Source organism: Mesitornis unicolor, unplaced genomic scaffold, assembly GCF_000695765.1.
Source record: "Mesitornis unicolor isolate BGI_N332 unplaced genomic scaffold, ASM69576v1 scaffold4913, whole genome shotgun sequence".
In the NCBI taxonomy this organism is placed as follows: domain Eukaryota; kingdom Metazoa; phylum Chordata; class Aves; order Mesitornithiformes; family Mesitornithidae; genus Mesitornis; species Mesitornis unicolor.
In genome coordinates this window covers 444-21,726 of record NW_010175188.1, presented here as the reverse complement: position 1 = coordinate 21,726, position 21,283 = coordinate 444, and the positions used below count along the sequence as shown (strand labels likewise).

The window sequence follows — 21,283 nt, the reverse complement described above, 5'->3', positions numbered from 1 at the left end:
CTGTATTAAGCCCCTGAGGAACTGGGACAGCAATATATTCGAGTTGTTTGTAAAAGCTCTGCTTTAATGGAGTTATTCCCAGGCCTTTTAGGGTGTCTTCACTGTGCCTGAATGTAGCGAGAACAGCGTAAGCAGCTTTTTCTTTCATGTCTCTGTCTTTCCCTCCATCACCAAATACTCACCTCTTGGATGCAGGCACATGTTTAAAATACACCCGGCTCCTCCTTGGCTTTGTGCTGTGCTGCTTTGCTGCAGCACAGACAGGATGGAGCTGAGCAAAGCCAAGAAATTCTGTGGGTGAGTGAAGGCCCGAGTTAAAATAGAGAAAGAAATCTTTATTGCTTCTCTCTCTGCAGCTGGCATTAAAAGGTGCTGCTGCCACACGTCATTATTCACTCATTTATGTGCAATGCCAGCAGCTGCTGCTTATGTGGATATAACCTGCGTTTCAGATGCTACTCGCTGCCAAGACAGAGGGGTTTTTTTGATGACAGAAACTTCTTGCTGCCATTGCAGATCAGAGGTGGAGTAGCAGAGCCATTATCATTTTTGTCTGTAACGTCTTCAGTGATATTTGACCCATCCATCTTCAGTTTACTTCCCTTCTAGGGAAGGCATGGATTGAAGTTTGCACATAACTTGTATATTATGTCTGTGAAATGAGTCTCAACTTTTCGGCCTGTTAGTTTTCAGCCCAGCTGTGTGACGATTCCTCATCGATGAGTTCACTTTTCATGAATCTGTTACCTTATCCTAGGGATAAGGAAGATGTTCAGCTTGCTTTTCGTCTGGGACACTCGTATCCTAAAGCAAACAGATCCCACCCGTCCCTACCCATACAGATATATTGCTATAATACTTCCTTTGTCCTGTCAGAGACCCTCTCTACTCCAGCCATTAAATGCAGTTATTTCCTACCTGAGCGAGTTTCCTTGCAAGTGATGAGCAATGCCTGGGACTGCGAATCTGAGCACAGCCGTGTCCTCTGCTACTTGGACTGGCTAACAGTGGCTCTGTGGCTAACTGGATGGTGCCACCCTGCTCTTTTGGCTCCTAGAAATTGCCCTTCCTCCTCTTGGGTGCTCTCTGTGCCACATTATCATGCCAAGAGTTGCAGTGGGAAACGCTGCTTGCCGGGCTGCACGGATCCTGCAGGCACAGCCGGGACTTTGAAGCAGCTGGGAAATGTGGGAATAGTCGCAGCGAAGTGTTTAAGGACCGGCCCTGTCTCTGTGGTGGCCTAAGAAGGGGGCACAAGGCCTGAGACTCCCTGTTTTGTTAGCCAGATTTCTCCACTCTGAAAATAGCACTGTCATTGGAAGAGGCTTTTCCCTGCCTCTTGGGTGGGGTTTGGGGAAAGCCTGTGCGATTGCTTACTCAGCAGTGGATGGGAAGCAACGTGAGCTAGTGCCAATGTAATCTTTCCCTCCTGATACCGCGTACCCCTCTCCCTGTTTATTTGCCTTCTCACTTAGTTTATTCTCCTGTTGCATGAGGCAGTCTGGGAGAAGGCTGGGAGGAACAGAGGTAGATGAAAGGTTTAGGAGCAGCACAATATTCTGGAGTAATGCATTAGCAGTTGTCTTTATGGGTGCTTCTCAGTCCGAAGGGGACGTTTAAGCAGCTCGAAGGCTGTGCAAACCATCTGAGATAACAGTAAATCACAACGCAGAGGCCAAACCCGAGCTGGCACAGCCCTTGCTGACCCCACGGCTGGAAACTCTGAGCCTCTGAAACAGCCCAGATGCAAACGGGGTGCGTTCGCACGATTTGCACCCTACCGGCAGTGACTCACCTTGCCAGGAGGATCTCCTGGTGCTCCAGCAAGGAGGACGCAGGCTCTGACCCTCGTGCCTTTGCAGCTGGATGATCTGCTGCAGTGAGAACATCCACACTGAGCTCTCCTTCCCAGCTCCTCAGTCTTCCTGGCTGCAGCAGCCACAGCTGCAGTGGAGCATTTGTGGTGGTTGCTGCTCAGAAATACCAGGAATCTGTTTTCTAGCTCTGCAACTGCTGGAGGAATCTAAACAGAATTCATGAATCTGGCGGCTACACAAGCCTTTGTGTGATTTTACTCCCGTAAATTGAAGGTATCAGGGAGACACTGAAGAAGATGGCTCAGCCCTGTTCATCCTTCAGCCCTTCAGCCGTGCCTGAGCCCGTCACTTTGCGCAGGATTGGAGATCCTCTCTTCAGATGGGAGAGATGTGTGCTTGTGGTCAACAAGCCCAAGGCAACGTAATGGAAAAATGTGAGCCCTAACGCTTGCATCCTGTCCAGCCTACCTTCATGGACAATGTGTTTTGCCTCCCTAAATTCCTTGTGGACAGTTCCTGACTTCCAGCTCCAAACTGTAGCTGGGAGGTGCTGCCCGGTAATGAATTGCTGTCTTATTTTGTGAAATAGAGATGTATGGAGTAGTTCTTGTGTATCCTTTAGTGACTCGTGCATCAATATGTGGATTAAGGATAAGTTCTAGCCGTAACGTCCTTGTAACATCAGGATTAATTTCAGAACCTCGTTGCAGCAGGAAGATAGGTTGTTTTATGAGTTATTACAGTGCAGAGAGGGCAACCCGAGCTCTGCAAATACAGAGTGCGTGCTCAGTGTCCTTGGCCTTACTTCCACCACTTCAGTGAGCTAACCACTGCTAATGGGTTTGCACAGAGAATTGCAATTCCTATCACGTGGTGAATTCTGAGTCATTTTTTGCCCAGAGCTCATGCTGAAAAGCACACACAAAATTGCCATCTTACATTTTTCCAGGCACCGATCCCCACACCGAGACAGCCCTTTGACAAGGTGCAAGGTGCAGGCCAGGCATGGGTGTCATGGCCCTTCCAGACACCAGGGAAAGTTTACTGGCATTCTGTGTGGTTCCCTAAACAATATTTCCAGCTGATCCCACGCCTAGGATCTCACCCTCTGGGTCTTCTGTGTTTCACAGAACTTGCCCATAGAGCAAAGTGGTGGGTGCCGGTTGTTTTGGCTTTTTTCTTTTCTTTTTAATAACACATGTTCAATTAGCTGCCTTGGAAAAGCCTCCCATGGTGCCATGATTGGGTGTCTGGCAGAGGAGGGGCTGCTGTCAGCGTGTCTGAGTTCCTGGAAGAGCTGAAGTGGGTTGAAAATGACCCCAGGGAGCAATGGGCTTTCCACAGAAACCTGACGGCCTGGGGGCGGGCTGGCTGAGACTGGTTGTAAGGTTTTAAGAGCTCCTTTGGGTCCCTTTCTACAGCCTGGCAGAGGAAGGGAGGGAGTGACCCGTGCTGCACTCAGCTTCCATCACATCCTTCATCAGCAGGGTCCTGGTGCTCCCTGCAGCATCACAACCATACAGACACTGCACCATCGGGCACTGGTTTGTCTGTGCCCTGCGGGTCCTGTCAGCATCCTCGTTCCTGGACACCCAAAAGCCCAGCAGATAAATTGCCCACTCCTTATTGGCACTGTAGATTTTTTCATTCTAGATCACGTTCCCATTTGTGTGATGTTTTCCTTAACTATTTTACGTGCACTGTACTTGCTCGTCTGTTTTTAAAGAAGCAAACATGAATTGCAAATTTCCTAGCTGTGATTCGGTCTTTTCTTTGGCTTGTGCTTCTGGGCTGATCTGGCGATACAGCCTGTTCTCATCTTTTCAGATCACTGTCATCCCACGGATGTTCTGGTATTTACAGAATCACTTCAAGCTCACAGCTTCTTTTCTCTGGACCAAGTGCCTTTTACCGAGCGTTTGAGGGCAGTCAGGGAAGAAGGGAAGAATACCACCTCAGTCCTTATTGCAGAGACCCCAGGGAATTAACAGAGAATTAAAGAGCTGTGTATGTTATCTTCTGGAAATGGGAAGGGAAGCTCTGCAGAGAGCTGTGTCCTCAAGTGTGGCCTGAGGCAGAGCAAGCAGGGAAGGCACTTCTGCTTTGGTGCTGTCAGACTGAAACTGCTCTATAGGAAAATGCAAGGCCCTGCTTTGCATGAGAGCGGTTGTGATTGCTGTGTGCTGCACGGCAGGAAGGCAGCAAACCTTTGGAGCCTGCGGCTTCAACTGCCTTGAGCTCAGGAGCTTGTCTTCATCCAGAGGTCAGAGTGCACTAAGCCAGGTTTGCAGCGTGCTTGCTGCTCTCTCTGCACCCAAGGTGTCTTCCCAGAGACTGAAAGGTTTTAATTCCCTTGTGTCTGAAACTGAGAGCAGAACTGTGTGGCACTGCGGGTACTCTGACAGTGCATCCTCCTGCACGTTCCGCCAGGCTCTGAACAAGACAGACTGCTGCCCTGAGCAGAAACCCACTCTACACTCTGGCAGTGTAGGGCAAGCATCATCTCGGACCGCAGGCTCCGTTGGCACCAAGGTCTAAATCATTTTCTTGCCTGCACAGGTGGTTCTTCGAAGTCTAAGTAGAAGAAAGAGGAGTGCTGCTGTGGATGTTATGTTTGATCTGTGGATGGATCCTGCTCAGCCAGCAGCAAACACACCCCTGCTTCTCGCCTAGTGAAAAGCCAGAAACAGCTCTGCTTTCACTTCCCACCCTAGCATGAGCATGAGCAGCCCAGTAACATGGGTTTCCCCCTCTGGCTCCTTCATTCCACATCAAAGCCTTTTCTTAGGCTGTCTGCAGTCACTGCTGCATGAATTTTCACACACGCTTCCATAGCTTGGGTGACTTAGTGGGAGCTGCACCACATTTACAAGAGTATGGGAGGAAAACCAAGTCCAAAGTATTGTGCATAGGTTACGAAATATCAGTGCGCTGTTTGGAAGAGGCAAAAAGTGCTTTTTTCCAAGCAGGAGAAGTTGAGTACAGTTAAAAAATTATCTTTCCAAGCTCCTGTGGTCTGCTTTGGAGACTCAAAAAAGTAAGTGTAGATATAACAAAAGTACTTGACATTTAACAGCACAGGGAAATTAAACTAATCAGATATGGTGGATGAAGACAGCAGGAGGGAAATGCTCTTTTGTAGGCAAATCATCTTAGTCATCTGCTGTCAAGCACACAGAGGGTGGAATAGGCGTTTGTCGTAAGAAGGGTGTAGCCAGATGCAATTAGTAACAGAACCCAGTTTCCATGAAAAGCCGTTGAGGAGTCTGACCTGTTCAGGTGCTCCAGCATCAGCTGCTCTGGCTCAATCAGGGTGCGTTTCCAAAGGGCCCCTGTGACTCAGCACAGCCGGCAGCGAGCTGCCTGGCACCACGGTGGGGCAAGGCCGGGCTGGTTTTAGCCCTCTGGCAAGCAGGGTGCTGGTGTTTGTGCACAGGAGTGAAAATACAGGGCGGGAGCTGTCAATGAGAGGTCAAGAGTGTTTTCCATTCGAGAGGGAAAGGACCAAGGGAAGGCCTTTTGTGGTTAGGAGCCCAAGAGACAGCTTTATTTCCCGAGCTTATAAAGCCAGGCGTAGAAACGTGGGGGTTTTTTCTCTCTGTGGGGATATGCAGTTGATTGCCCTAGGGACAAGAGAAAAGACTTCGTTGAGTCACTTGGGCTTTCCCACCGCTCTGACGGACTTGTCGCTTCTCTGTGAGAAGAAGGGAGGTTGTGCCACTCACAAGCAGCTCTCAGGATTTGAAGCAGCATTGCAGAGGGCAAGAACAAGTCACCTTTGTGCAGAATAGCTTTGGGCCTGACTTTCTTTTTGTTGAGGTTTCTTGCATTGGTTTGACCTCAGCGGAGGCGGCAGCGCAGAGAAGCCACCCCTTTGTGCGCTGGCCGCAGAGTTGTTTTTGAGATTGTTTCTAAACTGCGCTGCAGGAGACTCTTCAGGCTTGGGTAGAGCCGTGTTGACTTTGGTGACGGGCTTTTTGCCCAATGTTTGTAAAGGTCGTGCCTGTTGTGGCGGATCCCGGCCGGGCGCAAGGATTCGAGCTGAGGTTTTGGGTCAGAGAAGGAAATCTGAGGGACTTGAGCTCGGGTTGGTCCCCTACAGCCCCTGCTGTAGTTCTGTGTCATCCCTGGGGATAAGGGAACGATGTGAATGTATCCTCTGTTCTTGGGTCATTCAAAGGATGTTCAATAAGGTGCACAGGTTTACTTTTGGCTTAGGATAGCAATAGGAACTGCCCGATAGCTAGAACAACTGGTTTAAGTGGACACGGCTATGGTCTGCCTGCTTCAAATTTGACCTTGAAGAAATTACCTCCTTTCTGCAGGGAGAGCTGTGGTTTTAAAACAGACATTACACTGTCACTTCTGTAACTATGTGGGGTTTGAAGTACCTTTAATGGTCCCACTGTGTCCTCAGCTGCTGAATTTTGTAGCTGCCTTTGTGTGTCTCAAGGTCGGGCTGGTCACCACTGGTGGTTTTGTGTCACTGGGATATTTTCTGATGTTGTGGAAGCAGATCACAGGTACAGGGAACACAAAGGAGGATTGGCATGGGAATTCTGCTCGTCCATGGATTTCTGTCAAGCAGCGTGTTATACATGTTATACCATGATACACGCTCAGTCCTTCTGCCTTTTAGTTCCTGCCATGGAGAGGACACACGAAGCCCCAGAGGAACACAAGAGGAAACTGCCTTTACCTGCCAGTCTTCCTTATGTCCCCTGAACATGCACATCTTACAACTGGGAAAGGAGGAGGAAAAAAAGAAGGAGGGAAAAAGAAAAGCTGCTGGCGTCCTTCACACAAGCACACTTGTATGATTTTGGGGGTGTCTTCACAGTAGTGAGCTGGGCTCTGTCTTGGCAGTGGCTCCAGCTGGCATGAATGTCCTAATGACAGAGATGGCAAAGGGCCTGGTTTGTCCCCTTTTCCTTTGACCGATACCAGAACACAGAAATCTCATTTGACTGTGTCTCCCTTTGCATCAAAAAGCCAACCCTACAAGGCAAAAGATACGTGAAAAATCAGTGTTCCCTGATTTGAAGTCCTTCCTTTTGTAGGCTTTAAGCATCATCTGCCTCCAAAACAGCACTGCTGTACCAAGTATCTCAGCCATAGGAAGGCTTGAGGGCACGGGGAAAAATAATACTCCTTTGTGCTCTGGTTTCCCGTGATACCGGCTTTTGAAGTGCCCATCTTAGAAAGCAAATGTGCTGGAACAGCAAGGCATAGGGAATATTTGTATTTGGAACAGGCTGTAGCTGGTCAAGGGGATCTCTATGAGGAGCACTGACCTCAGCCAACTGTGTTATAGAGCAGTGGTTGAGTCGTCTGAGACAGCCGGGTACCTCGAGCCCATCAGTGTCCGTAACACGCTCCCTTTTCATTACCTCGTTGGTTTTGTCAGTAACCACAGAGCTTTGCGTTTCTGCTCCAGTAAGAATCAATGATGCTGTAGGGACCGCTACAGGATATGCAGCAGCTGCTGTAAGCCTGTAGGGTTTTAATACCACCTAAGTAAGAGGCTAAAGAGGGATGCTGGCTGCTGCTGCTGAGGGGATGGTAGGAGATAATTGAGAAACAGCTTCTTTGGCAGTTACCTGTTTCCCTTAATCCAGGCACAAGAAGAGAATGTTTCTTTTGGCGCAGAGGAAGAGGATTGTCCTGGGTTTAAGAAGCTCTTTGACAGGAGTATTGCTCCATCAGCTAATTCCTCTAAGAAGAGCCGAGACAAAGGAGGTGATTGTTAGAATGACAATAAGACAGAAGGGAAATACACTGCGAAATTAACGTCCAAAATCTACTCCTGCAAGTAGGGTAAGAAGCATAAGCAAGATAATGTACTAATTTTTGTTGTCTATTAGTCAAGCAGGACTGGATGGATAACGTGCAACAAGGGTTATCCCATGGTGTCATCTGAGTGGGCTGTTCCTGAATTCGCCATCCAAGACTGAGTATTTCCTGTAGTTGTGAGGGACCTTCCCTTCGAAGCCGTAATCTATATGGAGGAGTATTACCAACATGATGTTCAGTGTGTATTTTCTGTCCAAAGCTGCTGATACAGTTCTGGATTAGAGAACGGCAGAAGCCAGCATGTGGTGTTTTCACTTCCCAAGTCACACTGTGACTGGACATTAATGTGAGTTAATCAGGCTGTGAGCCTGATTTTAGTGCTCTGTGTAACAAAGGCTCATCTCTTGGGGTAAGGCAGGCTGTGCTGTACAGCCAGGCAGCAAAGAGGACATAAGGAATAAGAGCCTTCAGGTACCCTCTTCACACAGTACACCTGAACAAGAGGGAACACGTGTGAGGGAGTGTGCAGATCTGGCCTCCTCCCTCCCGAAACACGGATGAGCAAGGCACAGAGAGGTTCCTGCCTTAACCCAGAGCCAAGCTAGAGGGTTCTGTGCAGCCTGGGGGTGCAGGAGGGTGTCAGATGAAAGATGGTGTGGATGAAGAGAGCTGGGCTGAGTGGAGGGCCAGTCTGGTTTGTTTTGTCTAAGTGGTCTGCATTGAAAGTAAAAAGAGCAGCTCTTCACTGTGTAACAGAATCAAGGACTGCCGCAGCGAAGGCTTTCCCCTCTACTTGAATGGCCAAGCTCTTCCTCCCAGGACCCCGAGGAGCTGAGGTTATTGCGACGTTTGCACACACTTGCCTGGACCCCCTGTTTGTGAACACCCCACTGAGTCAGCAGCCTGGCAGGGCACCCTCACCCCGTGCCTCTCGCAGGATCTGATCAGCAAGAAAAGGTTGTGTGTGCAAGGGGAAGCCATCAACCTCCTGTATTCTTGGAAAGGAAAGAGTAACGTGGAGTCCCCGTGTTGGCCCCAGATGGGGACCGGTCAGCCCCACTGCAGCAGCCTTGCAGTGCTGTTTTGTACGTGTTCTTTCCAAAATGTTGCTCAGCCAAGATGACTTCCATAGCACAGGACTGGAGGGAAGGGAATTAAAGCAGGGCGAATTGCAAAGAGTCTTGAAAGAACATGAGTACTCCAAAACCAAAGGCTTCGAAAAGAGAGGCAGTTTCAAAAGGAGTTACAGAGATTTTTCCAAAAAGTTCCCTGGAAATTATATTAGGTCGTGTTTTAGGCTTTTTCAGGTTTAGGTTTTAATGGCAACAACACCTTTTATTACCACTTAAGGCTTTCAGACGTGTGCAAACACAGCGTGTGCACTGTGCAACGTGTTTCTTCAACATATTTGCAGGCTTGGAGGCAGGGTTTTGAACTCTGCCTCCGCCGTGTTTGGCAGGGGCTGTGGTGACACTTGCATGATGGGAAGAATCCTTGCCAAGTTGGGTAATTCCTGCCTTCTGTAAACTCAATTCCAAACCGTGTTGCTGCTTTAGGGAAGAGACAATCCTGGCATTAAGGACTGCAGTCTCGCTGTTGGTTTGCACTGAGTGAGCCTATCAAGGGGCAGTTGGATGGGGTGGATGTCCCAGGAGCCCAGCGCTGGGTCTCGCTGTCTCTTTGTCACAAATATAGCCCAGATCTGTTGTTTTTGGGAGTTGCCATCACTGAAAGCTCTGTCTTGGCCAACTTGAAATGAGTTTACAGAGATCAACCCAGGTTTGTCTGCTCGGTTTTCCACAGACTCCCTGTGGAATCATCCCAAAGGGGTATTGCGAATGTTCTGACCGGGGTATTTGTAGGTGAATTCAAGTGAAGCCAGAACTTAACTGTACAATGCATGGTGAGCTTTGCTTTTAAAAAACCAAATGTCCAGGCTAGGTTTATGCAACGCTGGTAGGGCAGCGTCTGAAGGAAGGTTTTTCTTGTACGAAGCTGCACTTCAGTGCTACACTTCCCTTTAATGACAAATTCATGTCAGAACTACTTCAGGGATAAAATCCTTGCCTGTAAAACTAGGAATATTAAGTGGACCCAATTCAGCCCTGGAGTAAATGAATCCCCATCGCACTCAATGGGAAGTGAAGCTGGATGTAGCCCACTTTACTTTGCAGGTGTCGTAGGCAGGGCTGTGTCAGCAAGAGCCGCAGCGGGGAACGTTGCAGCGTTATCCTCTGGAGCAAGGCGGTCGCATGGCGGCCTTGCGTGAGCTACCAGGCTGGGGCCCAGGAAACTCAGGTCCTGCCTGTTCTGCTGCTGATTTTTGGTTGACCAGCTCTTCCTTTCCCCTTCCATCTGGCGTGTTTATACCACAGGTTTTGGAGAAATACCAAGTCCCTGGTTATACGTGTGTTGCAGTAGCCAGTGTTATTTCAAGTTTTTATTGTCGCTCTGGTTGTCTGGGGGTGCATTACAGCAAATGCCTTTCCTGCCTGGACAGAGTGCTCTCAAAAAATAGCTATTTTTACTGACATTGTATTAATTTTTGCAACTCAAACCTGAGCTGCTGCAGAGCACATTTAGAAAGTAATGGCATTCAGGAGAAAACCCTTGCCAGTGAGGTCTGGGGACGAGGAGCCAAAGGGTGAGCGGTTCCTGTTCTCAAATGGAAACCCTTTAGTGCAACCCTAGGTCGGTGTGTCAGACCGGGAGCAGTTCTGACTGAACACTTTCCCCTGCTGGGGCTTTCCCTGTGGTCTGCTCTGTCATAAATTTAAATTATTCAGACGATGACTTAGCAAGGACCAGCTCTACGTGGAGCTGACCTGTGGACCATCCAGCCCAGCAGCCTGTCTGTAGCTGTGACCACAGCTGACTGAAGGGAGATTGCGAGGACTAAGCCACCAAAGGGTTGCAGTAAAACTTCCTTTTTCATCGAGTCCCCTTTAATCAATATTAGTTGAAGTCGTGAAGCTTTCTTGTATTCCCTCCCCTTTCCTAACCCAAAAAGCCTTCTAAATTGTTATGTCAAGATTAATTATGTTATTATGCAAAACCCTAATTGTATTTTACTTACTTCTCATAGTTTCCTTTTGAAGTTTAGTGCCCAGGCTAAGAGTTAAGCTGCTCAGATGGCTTTTCTTCCATCTGGCCTAGACTTTGCCAAGCAGTAAAGACTCCGGTCTGATCTTATTCCTAGGCCCACGCTGTCGTATTTCTTTAAGCGTATTTTCTGATGTATAGCGGAGGTGATGACGGACGTTGCGCTGACGTTGCAGCGCTGTGCCTGCTCTCAAAGGTTGCTTGCATTACTCTGTGCAGCAGAAGCCACACGTTGGTTGTGCTAAGTCAAAGATCAAAGTGGGGCCCACATGAGGCAGCATCAGCCTCCAGATAAAACAGGGTCCATGTGTTCCTACCCCTGATGCTCTGGCACCCGTGATTACAGCAAAAAAAAAAGCAGGACTGAGTATGGGCAGAAAAGGGACATGTTTCACAAGAAATTAGTCTGAGTCTGAACGTGTTATTAATGCACTTAGCAACTCCATAGCCCTCTTTTTGCTGTCGTGCTATTAGGCAATACTGGCAGGGCTGGGTTCCCTTGTACCTCTTAAAAATTCAGTGCTTGGTTGCCATGAACAGAAAAAGGTGAAAGGGTGAATGTTTCTGCCCAAGGACAGGGCAGGTCTCTTGAAATGATACCTGATTTTTACCTTTGGCTGCTTTGTTTGATAAGGAGCTGCCCAGTCTGATGGTTTTTGCTTTCATTTTCTCCTGTGAATGATAGGTGAGGTTCACTGGAAATGAGACGTGGGTTTTGTGACAGCGCTGCGTGGGACTGAGTTGGAAGATGTTACTTGGCATCCCAAGTTGCTCTGACACGTCTTTACTGGATGTTGCTTTACCCCGTGCTTCAGCCCTTCGGAAGAGTTCAGGCGTGAGGAAGAGGACGATGCATTTCCATGCGGGTTTGAGCAGTCATTATGGAGAGACAGGGAAGGACGGTGACAGTTTGCTTCTGACAGATCTGAACATGAGCTGTGACAGAGCAGAAGAGCCACACGTACAGCGTCCAGTTAAAGATTTTAACGTTCTGAATTTCATAGCTAGCAGGAAAGACCGACCATGGAATTTGGACTAGAAATGCCATGCAATAGATGCATTGCTTGGAACACCTGACTATGTAGTAAAAGAATTAAGCGCACTTTGCTGATTCACTTCATTTCTTGCTGGCTTGGGCTAAGGGAAGCTGTGCCCTTGAGAGTATCTGGGGAAAGGAATAAGATTTCAGTACGTCTGAGAGGATAGGAATGAGCACATGAATGGGTTATTTTTCCCTTACATCTGTGACTGTTTCAGAAGACTGATTATTTAAGACAGAAAATGATACCGTATGTGCCTGACAAACTGCAGGGTGTTTCTGCTGTGGCAGTGAGCCACAATCCATGCCTGGGAGTTCTCTTCACTATCCTACCAATCTGCTTTTCAGACTCACTTCAGGGAGGGCCCCACGTCTCTGCAGTCAGAAACTGCAAAGCAAGAGAGAGCCCAGCCAAATTATCCCGGAATGGCTCAGCAAACTGTACTGGTGTCACCGGGAGAGGTGCTGCAGCCGGACTGCAGTGATTGTAAAGGTCAGTCTGCATTTCCACGAATGCTCCCGTTTCCAGCAACGTGGAGCTCAATTGTAAAAGCCAGTTCAGCCTGCGCGGAGGTTTGGCACAGGGCTTCTCAGAACATGAACCTGTTTGCTTTGACAAAATGTGCTGAAGGTGCAGGAGTGGGAGTCGCTGAGATAACGGCCGACGCAGTGAAACCCTGCGTGACTGCAGGTAGGAGTTGGCCTGACTCATGTCAGTCCTTTCTGCCTTCAGTCGGTGGAAAGTGACCCGCGGGGTTTCGTATCTGTAGCTGGGGGAAGAGTTTAGCTCAGCTAAGGAATTAAGACACTAATAATCTGTCAGAAATGCTGCATCTTTCTTTTCAGCATTTTTCAGGGCTTTCAAAGTTCCCTTTTAAAGATGGACGTGGCCTTTCCTTGCTTCTGTTTTCACTTTTCCACTTAGTTTGTGTTTAGTTTCCGTGCTGTCTAGCTTGCTCTCCGCAGCTCCTGTGAAACCAAGAGGGATGTGATTGTTTTTGTTTAACAACTCGAGCAGGTCATTCCATTGCCAACGTTTCCTGGTCAGTGTGCAATGGAAACCTACCCACGGCCTCACGTTGAAGAGGTTGTGGAAACAACGTTTGCTGGTAGACGCCAGCCCCACAACTGGCGTAGATAGAAAGGCCAGCACGTGCTGCAGGAACACTTTAAAGCAGTGTTTTGGACTTTGAAGCCAGCAGATTCAGAAAGGGAGAATGCAGAGAGGAACCAGTTGAGCTTCTGGCTTCTTTCTGAGCATATTTTATTGCTTCCAGTGGTTGAGAGCACAGTGTGCCTTGCTTCGGGTGGGACAGGGGGAGCGTGGCACGAGCATCTCTGGTGGGAAGGGAATGTGCAGGGACCACAGTGGAGTCCTGTGCCAGGCTGGGGCTGCCTCAGTGAGTTCCCTGCATGTCACAGAGACAGCACAGAGGAGGTGGCCTCTGTTTCCCACTGACCCCACAGGGCAGATCCAGCTCCCCAGTGGTTTCCCCACTGGTGCCAGGGGTGGAGAGAAGGGGAAGGGGTGGTGGGCCAGGCTGCCAATGCAGGAAGGTTGAGGCCCAGCAGCAGCAGAGCATGGGGAAGAGCTGGTGCTATGAGTCTCCCATCTGAAGTGTGCTCTGCCTCACACAGCCTCGTCTTTCAACACTACCACGGGCAGAGACTTTCTCTGGGGAGAACCTGAAGGCTGCTGTACACAATTTGCCAAACTTCCAGTTACGTCCCAGCTTCTTTCCCCAGGATTGTAATGGTTTTCTATGGCACACAGAAGCAATACAAAAATCATTCCTGTGCTTTTCTACATTATTATAGAACAGCCCTTGCTAACCTGGGACTCGGGCTCTGCTGCTGCTTGTCAGCGTGTGATAGAAACCAGGCCCTGACTGAGGATGATTTCGGTGTTAACTCTCCCAGTATCTAAAGGGTCTTTCTCTTCATTAGAGGTTTTCGTGTCTTGTTTGAAAATAAAACGGTCAGGAGTTTGGGCTTCCTGGAGAGGATTCCTGTGAACAGCAAATGAATTAATCCATTTGGATTTTACCAAAGACTTCTACACCAAGTGGCTTTAAAATATACTTAAAATGTTTATTTAAAATCCAAGTCAAGTGATTCTTAACAAACTGGAGTAACTGTATTGTTTATTCGTTGTATTGCAGTAGCACCTAGAGAGCCCTATCGTGCTAGATGCGGAACAAACATACAACAGAGATGGTCCCTGCCCGTGTGAGCTTACAGCCTTCAGCTCAGCCCCTGCGCCGTCCTGCTGGGTCTAACCAGGCATCCGTTCACGTTACACGCGCCTTCAGCCGGGCTCTCCTGGGCAATGAGGTCAAACCTGCAGCTGGGTTTCCTCATTACCCCCAGCAGAGTAAGGATGAAGCAGGAGGCAGGTTTCAGAGAGCTGAACAACTCGCCCTTTCCCACTGTTCATGTCTCCAACTGATTTTTCACACGCTGTGGATGTGTGGGCTTCCTGAGATCACTGCTGCTCCTCGGAGAGCTGTGGTTTCCTTGTTCCCAGTGTCCTCAGGCAGAGAGAGGTGTTTGGATAAAAGGAAGCCTTTTCAGTGGTTTATGGTTTATTTTAAAAAAAAAAGTTTTCTTCTTTGTTTTGCCTTCTAAGTTGTCATTCTCATTCAGTACCTTCCCACAGTTGCTGCCGCATGGGGCAGAGGGGGAGGATATAATAAAAAGCAAACCTGACATCACACATGCACGCTGTCAATCGCCAAAGTATCAAAAACAAAGCCTGCAAGAGCACAAACTTGTATAAATGTGGAGAGAAAACAAAAACAGGACACTGACCAAGCACATCAAGCCCTCCTGTCCCTTTGGGCAACTTTCAGTTAGGGCAGAAGAAACTCCAGCCATGTTTTGAGCTTGTCTCCTGGGTCACCATCCCATCCTTTTCCACCTCCTCTCTCAGCCCTCAGTTACAGCTGGGAATTGTCTCTTCTAATGTGCAGAGTCTCAAGGAGGGATGAATGAGACACTCTTGACATTGGTTGATGCTTAAGTTACAGGGTCTTAGAGTCAAAAGAAGCCAAAAGAAGATTTCTCTAGGCCAGTCTGTTTTCTCCTCTACTCACACTCAGTGGCATGAACTGGCTCCTATGAGCTGGGAAGGTGATGGGATCATGAGAATGAAGAGGAAGGAGCAACTTCCCCGTCCATGCTTGTTTCTGGGCAGATCCCATCTGCTCTTTATGCCTCTCATCCTCAAAAGAGCAAGGGAGAGCTATTGTGCTTCATGTGAAGGTGTGAGAAGTAAACGCAGAGCAAGAACTCTAATGAAGGGTGACCAACATGCAAGTCAGAGACAGGCAGAGGAGAGGTCCCTTGGCAAACAGAGAAGTTGAGCTGTGGTTTCCAGTGCGTGCTAGACCCTCACTTGTGAGTAACCCCGGCAGCAGCAGAGCCACTGGCACGTTGGCGTTGTGTTAGCAGAGAGGAAGGACAGCTCTTTCTACTGAGCTGCTTCTAACTTGTTACCCCCAAAAAAATAAATAAATAAATAAATACCCTGAAGCTGCGCGTGTCTTTGGTGCAGCTCAGCAGAGCCGTCTCTGAACCCCTGGGCAAGCAGACCTCGTTCTTGCCCCACATCTCACAGGGCAAGGGCAATGCCAGGGAACAGCGCTCTCAAAACACAAGCCAAGCGCAGAGTGCTCTGAAACCAGATCCCTCTGCCTGCAGATAAGAAAGCTGGGTTTCTGGTTACTTGTTGCTAAAACGTTTTGTCACAAACTTCCTTTGGAGGTGGAAAAAAGAATGGGATGAGTGCTCCCTGGGCCAAGCTTAATATCCAGAATCTCTGCTTAGAGCTCTCAAGGAAGGACTTCCTCAAAGAAGCCTCCTGTCCACAGCCTACGACACAGACTGCATCTCTGGGAGATCCACAGGCTGCTACCAATGTGCTTTGAGGTTACAATACCCAGCCCTGCAGCTAAGGAAGAAAAAAGACACTTTACCTCTGTAGGGATGGGCCTGGATACAGTCACCCGAGTCCCACCTACCCCAGAAGTCCGGGGGAGCTTGGATGTGGACTCTTGCGACCTGTCACAGGGCCAGGCTCAAACAGGTACTATTTGGATGTGAATCCAAATCCAAATTCCCACAGATTTTTGGCCGCCAGTTGGCTGGGAGCCTTTTTCCTACCTCTAATTCCACAAAAGAGAAAGAAACAGAAAATAATAAAGTAAAAGGTGCTTTTAAAATACCATGAGGAGAGAAACTGCCATGGAAATAAATAGCAAAAATAACAATGGTAACATTTCCGGTGTCACAGCAACTCTGAAATTCAAGTAGTGTGCACAAGCCTACAGCACTTTCTCACGGCCGCTGTTGGCGCGGCCCGAGGTTCAGAGCTCAGCTCGTGTCCTGTTGTTCACTGAAACAACCGACTCCTCCCTGGCGCTGGAATGGATTTAGAGAGAAGGGGAGAGGAAAGATGGATGCGGTCTCTGCTGATAATCGGGTCTTTCCTGTGCCCACCTGGTGCCACACTTGAGCTGGGCACAGACACAAAGTTCTCGTACTCCTGTCCCTGTCTGTCACGCCTGAGATACAACGGCCGCGGCTCAGAGCTGGAAAGGGTATTGCTTCAGATAGTCCCCCATCCTCCTGGGCAGAGGGAGCTGGTCCACGTCGGCTGTAGCCTTGTTAATCCGTAGCCGGCACAGGTGCTGCAGGCTGGGGATGTTGTCTTTGCGGCCGAGCGGCCGGATGAGTTTCAAGTGTACCGCGGCGGCTGCCATCTCTTTTTGCACAGGAGGTAGAGGAGACGGAGGCGGGTAAGGGGCCTCGTTCTTGCTTTCCGTTGTGCAGGACAGGACGTAGTGCTGGATGAGACTGACCACGTCTGGGAAGGCCAGGATGCGAGGTTTGGACAAGTAGTTGGAGTCCAGCCGGAACTTACTGTCAGTGTACTCGATGCGCACGTTGGTGGGACCTCGGTTTGTCTTGACGGAGAGCGTGAACAGGTAGCTGGGGTGGGTGCTGTCCCGTACCAGGAAGGTGCCCTCGGGCATCTTTTGGAGATGCTGCTTGGCCTCACTAGCAGTGATAGATCCCCAGTACCAACCTGCAAAAGCATCCCAGAAAGAACTTGTTAGGGAAAAAATGTATTAAAGGACTGGCAGCGTATTCAGGGAAGCCTCAAAACCTACTGAGTTCAGGACCAGACTTGGTAAGACCATCAGGAATTAAAACCGTGTCAAGTCCTAAGGGTTTTCTACCTGTGCCTGTCACTGCTGTGCTGGGGTTGGGATGGGGATGACTGCTTTTGCAGCTACTGCAGTTTACACAGAAAGGGGGGGCTTTCTGCATTTCTATCTCCTGATCCAGTTATAAAAGACAAAGCTTTTGCTTACACTAGTAGTCAATTAGTTCATGACACAAGTTTGCAGAGACTGAAAACACGCTTGCTGCATCCACAAGAGTCTGCCACGGGTGTGACAGGACCAGGGAAGTGGGACCTGAAGATTCTCCCTGGAGCTCATAGGGAAAACTGGCTGCCTGCTCCCCGTGGTCTTTGTGAGCTGAGCCTTACCAGACTCTCGCAGGTAGGAGAAGGTTTTTGCAATGCAGAGGAGGTCCTCCTCAGGGTCTCGTGCCTGAGGTGGGTTGCTGTCTGGAACCGGTGCTGCAAAGGCAGGCGCAGACTCCTCCTGGAAGGCCACAACTGGGAGAGGCTGCATGATGGGCTCTGACAGGTCCCCCGCGATGCCTCTGAGCGACAGCCTGCTGATCTTTTCCTCCGCCAGCAAAGGATGAGGTCTGCAATGAAGGACATACTCCACTGTTTTTCCTTGCCTTGAAATAAGTTCCCATGTCTGTTTAGTGCATGCTACATTGTACCACAACATATTACATTTTATAAATAGATCCTCAATGTGATTGTTGCACAGAAAGGGGAAACTACATAGTTAAAGATGAGCCCTTAGAAACAGGGAGAGTTGGCCTCTTTCACCTTGAGAAAGGTGGTCTATCTTGCAATTTAGGTTGATTTGAAACCTGGTATTTTTAGATGTTGCCTTTCCATGTGTAGTTTCAGAGGCAATGAGGTTCATAGCAGCATTAGAGCTTCACTTGCATCATCACAGTGTTGGAGCATTTCTTTTTCTGCCAGTGGGGTTGTCAGTCATTGACTGTAATACAACTGGAAGCAGAACTGAGAGTAGCTTGGGGTTTGTCCTATCTGCTTCCTGCTCCAGGTTGACCAGATCCTCAATTTGTCTGTTAGAGTGAGCTGATCTTGTAGCAGAATAATGGGAATTCCTCTTTTAGCCAAGCCCTAGCACTGAACAGCACGACAGAGGTCTCGGTGCGACTGTAATCCCTGCAGGATTACAGCAGCAGGAGGTTCCGCCATGACTGCCGTGAACGTTAATCCCTCTGTGGCCTAAGAAGAGCATTAGTGGAGGCATTCAGCACCTAAGAGCAGTTTCAGGAAGCCTGGAGCTCTCATGGGCCATGGGTGCTCCTTCTCTGCAGCATGGAGATTCCTAAAGGAAGGCAGAGCTCCAGGGGGAGGGTGGATGTTGGGAGCCAGGGAAACCTTTGCTCAGGCAAGCTCCTGAGCAAAACCAGCAGTTTCTGTCTTTTCTCCTAGGCTTTTTGCCTTTGTGAGCCCTGTGCTGTCTTACATCCTCCACATGCGCTCACTTGCTTGAGACATTCTTTCAGGCACTTAAGTAAAAGAAGGCTGAGTTTCCAGAGAAATGCAGCACTCTCCTAAATGTGAGACCGTCACTGCACCACTGGAGCTGACCTCCTCCCACAGCATCCACCTCCTCCCACAGCACTGCAGAGAGAAGCGGAAGGAGACTCTGAAGTCACCGGCACTTCCCTTCCCATCCTCATCCTTCTCTGTGCTTTATGTGGACAGTGGCAATTCTGGTACCCACACCAATGTGTTGTGAACTGATCTGCACCTGATCCTAGCTGCACTCCACCTTCTCACACTGCTGAGTGTGAAACATGGGATAGGAAGAAGGGATTTAGGGGAAAAGTAGATGAGAGAGAACCTGAAAACAACTTCCCAGTAATTTGTGAGTGAGAGCCACAATCAGTTCCATGACTGCATTTCTAATAAAACCATGTAGGTGTGGGGTAAGGGTTTTCTAAAACCACTTGTAAAACTGAATCTCCAGAGACACACTTCTCGCCCATGCAGAGCATGGCAAACTCCCACTGTTCTGTGTGAGGTTTCCCTCTGTGCTCGTGCTCTGCTGCCTTGCACTTTCTGCCACCTGAGGTGAAGGAGCCCTGACCCTGCTGTGGGGATTCTTCCTCTGCATTCAGAGAAGGGCCATGCTTACACTCTTCCTGTTTTCCTTCTGTATACCTGCCTTATGGGCCTCTGTTCCCCTATAAAAAGTCCTACTGCAGCTGCGGTCTCAAAGGAGCACAGTGGGATTAGGAATTGCCATAGGTGGGGATGTGCTGGTGCCCTAAAGAGCTTTGTACATAGGTTGAAGACAAAAAGAGCTGCTGCTGTGACCAGAGCAGCTCCAAGCACAGGAAAGAGGATCAGCGAGTAATGGCAGGCTACAACTTTCAATGCAAATACTTATGCAAGAGGGTTAAGAAGAGTTTGCTGAGATAAGGACGTGTTGAAAAAGGTATGCTGACATGAAAACATCAGCCCTTTAATGGGGCCAAGTATTTGGAAATAATTAGTGCTTGTAAGAAAGAAAGTAGAGGAGAGACGTGAAGGATCAGGACTGAAGTGTGTTAATACAACAGCTGTGATGAGGACGGAAACATATATAAAATTTGGCACGTCTAGCTGGTAGTCTGTGTGGAGTTTGGGGAGAAAGAGCAAATGAACTTCCCCGTGCTTTGACAATTAGAGTTTCAAAAAGCCTTGAAAAGCCAGGACAGTTCAAGAGAATCAGGTGTGTCTGATATCACTTAGTGTTAGCTTTGCAGTTCCTTTGCTGATAAGGTAAACTTCGTAACACGGTACAAATAGTACAAGAAAAAGTGTGTGACGCTGCTCTGCCTTCCATCAGGCACGTCCAAAGACTCCTGTGGGAGTGTGGTCTGAACAGGAGGCAGAGTACGGTGACCAGAATATACGAAATTCTAGAGGATAATGAAAACTGAGCAATAAACGGTCATTTAAAAAAAGATACTAAGAGAAAACCATCTATACAGCTGTCTATGTAACAAGTTCTTAGGGGGTGAAGGGAAGCAGTAGCTCTGCTGTGCTAACCCTGGAGAAAAGTTACGGGTTTCACAAAGCGTAAGCTGAAAAATGAATTCTCTTTGCTGTGGCTATGGGAACTGCAGCAGGACACTGAAAATGAGAACAAGAGCGGATCAAGTTGAGTAGTTGGAAAGTGTTGGTAAGCATGAGCTCTGCTTTTCTGTGGAACAGATTTCTGGGGGGAAAACGGCAGAAAAATCCCCGTGCTGCAGTAATTTAAAGCAGACAAGGCAAATGCATCGCCTCTGAGGAAAATCCGCTGAGGTAGGAGGGGTGGGTAAGGCTGACGTTACGGCTCGGGCTGAAACAAACGCTGACACTTCACGCGTGTGTGAAAATGCTGGCCGATTCCTGCAGACCAGGTATTCACATGTGCTGGTGACCTGAGCTGATCACCGGGACACTGCAGTGCCAGCACACCGGTACCACACACCGGTACCGGCGAGGGGACCTGGATGTCACCCGTTTTACTGAGCAAAGGTGGTGTAACTATGTATGTGCCCCCTATGGCTCTGTATGGGTAAGTCTGCACACATGTACATACATTTAATCTTACCCTTGCCTTGTAAAAGCAATAGAAAACTGAAGTTATGCGTTTACCATAAATATTTACTTAGAAATAGACAAACTCATCTGAAGTCCGGGGAAGTTTTTCCCTGCAAGCTGTTAGTTTCCAGCGGGGCAGTAGAGACCAGCGCTAGTCCGAGCCTTGTGTCCCCGTGGTGCTGCACACACACTGCTGAGCAACACGCTCCGAGTTCTTACTGGTTTTTACTCCCCAAAGACTTTGAATACCATGTTATTTTTCAGCAATAGGAAGCGTGGAAATGAGGAATACTTCATGTTGCCATGATTTTTTGGCTACAGGATCTAAAAAGCAGACATAGGGCACACACGCAGACCTTGGCACTCGTGACAATCACGCAGGACAACTCACACGAGCTGAAAAATCGTCCCAGAGACTCACTAATGACAATTATCAAACCACAGCTTTTAAAAGAAGGCTGCAAAGTGTCTTACCCCTGAACACAGAGGATCATGTCACTCCTGGACCAAGGGAAAAGCATTAAGTCTTCAAGAAGGTGGGAAATGCTTTCTCCTCTTCTCTTCTCGTCTCCTTTTTCTTCGCTTCCCAGAAGCAGCAAGCTAGTTCCAGCCTCTGGTTAGGGCTTCACCGCCTTCCCAGAAGCAGCAAGCTAGTTCCAGCCTCCGGTTAGGGCTTCACGGTGAGATAAGGCTGGAGCCCCAGCAAACCCCTTCCGCAGTCGGTTGTGTTTCAGGCAGGGGAAAAGCCGAGCAGAAGACGAACCA

General features: G+C 48.8%; 1 protein-coding gene across 1 annotated transcript; it reads right to left on the bottom strand.

Moving 5' to 3' along the window:
• Positions 1–16,337: 16,337 nt before the first annotated feature.
• Positions 16,338–21,039, bottom strand: CISH (cytokine inducible SH2-containing protein). The gene is made up of 3 exons (XM_010181278.1): positions 20,993–21,039; positions 17,309–17,535; positions 16,338–16,840 (listed from the first exon to the last, which is right to left on the bottom strand). Exons 1-3 carry the CDS (start codon positions 21,037–21,039, stop codon positions 16,338–16,340), a joined length of 777 nt encoding a protein of 258 aa, XP_010179580.1.
• Positions 21,040–21,283: the final 244 nt, after the last annotated feature.

Coding starts and splice junctions, on each gene's coding strand:
- CISH (XM_010181278.1), bottom strand. CDS start 21,039: ATGCTTTTCCCTTGGTCCAGGAGTGACATGATCCTCTGTGTTCAGGG. Junction 17,536..20,992: donor ATGATCCTCTGTGTTCAGGG/GTAAGACACTTT, acceptor CCTTCATTGCAG/ACCTCATCCTTTGCTGGCGG. Junction 16,841..17,308: donor CTCCTACCTGCGAGAGTCTG/GTAAGGCTCAGC, acceptor ATGCTTTTGCAG/GTTGGTACTGGGGATCTATC.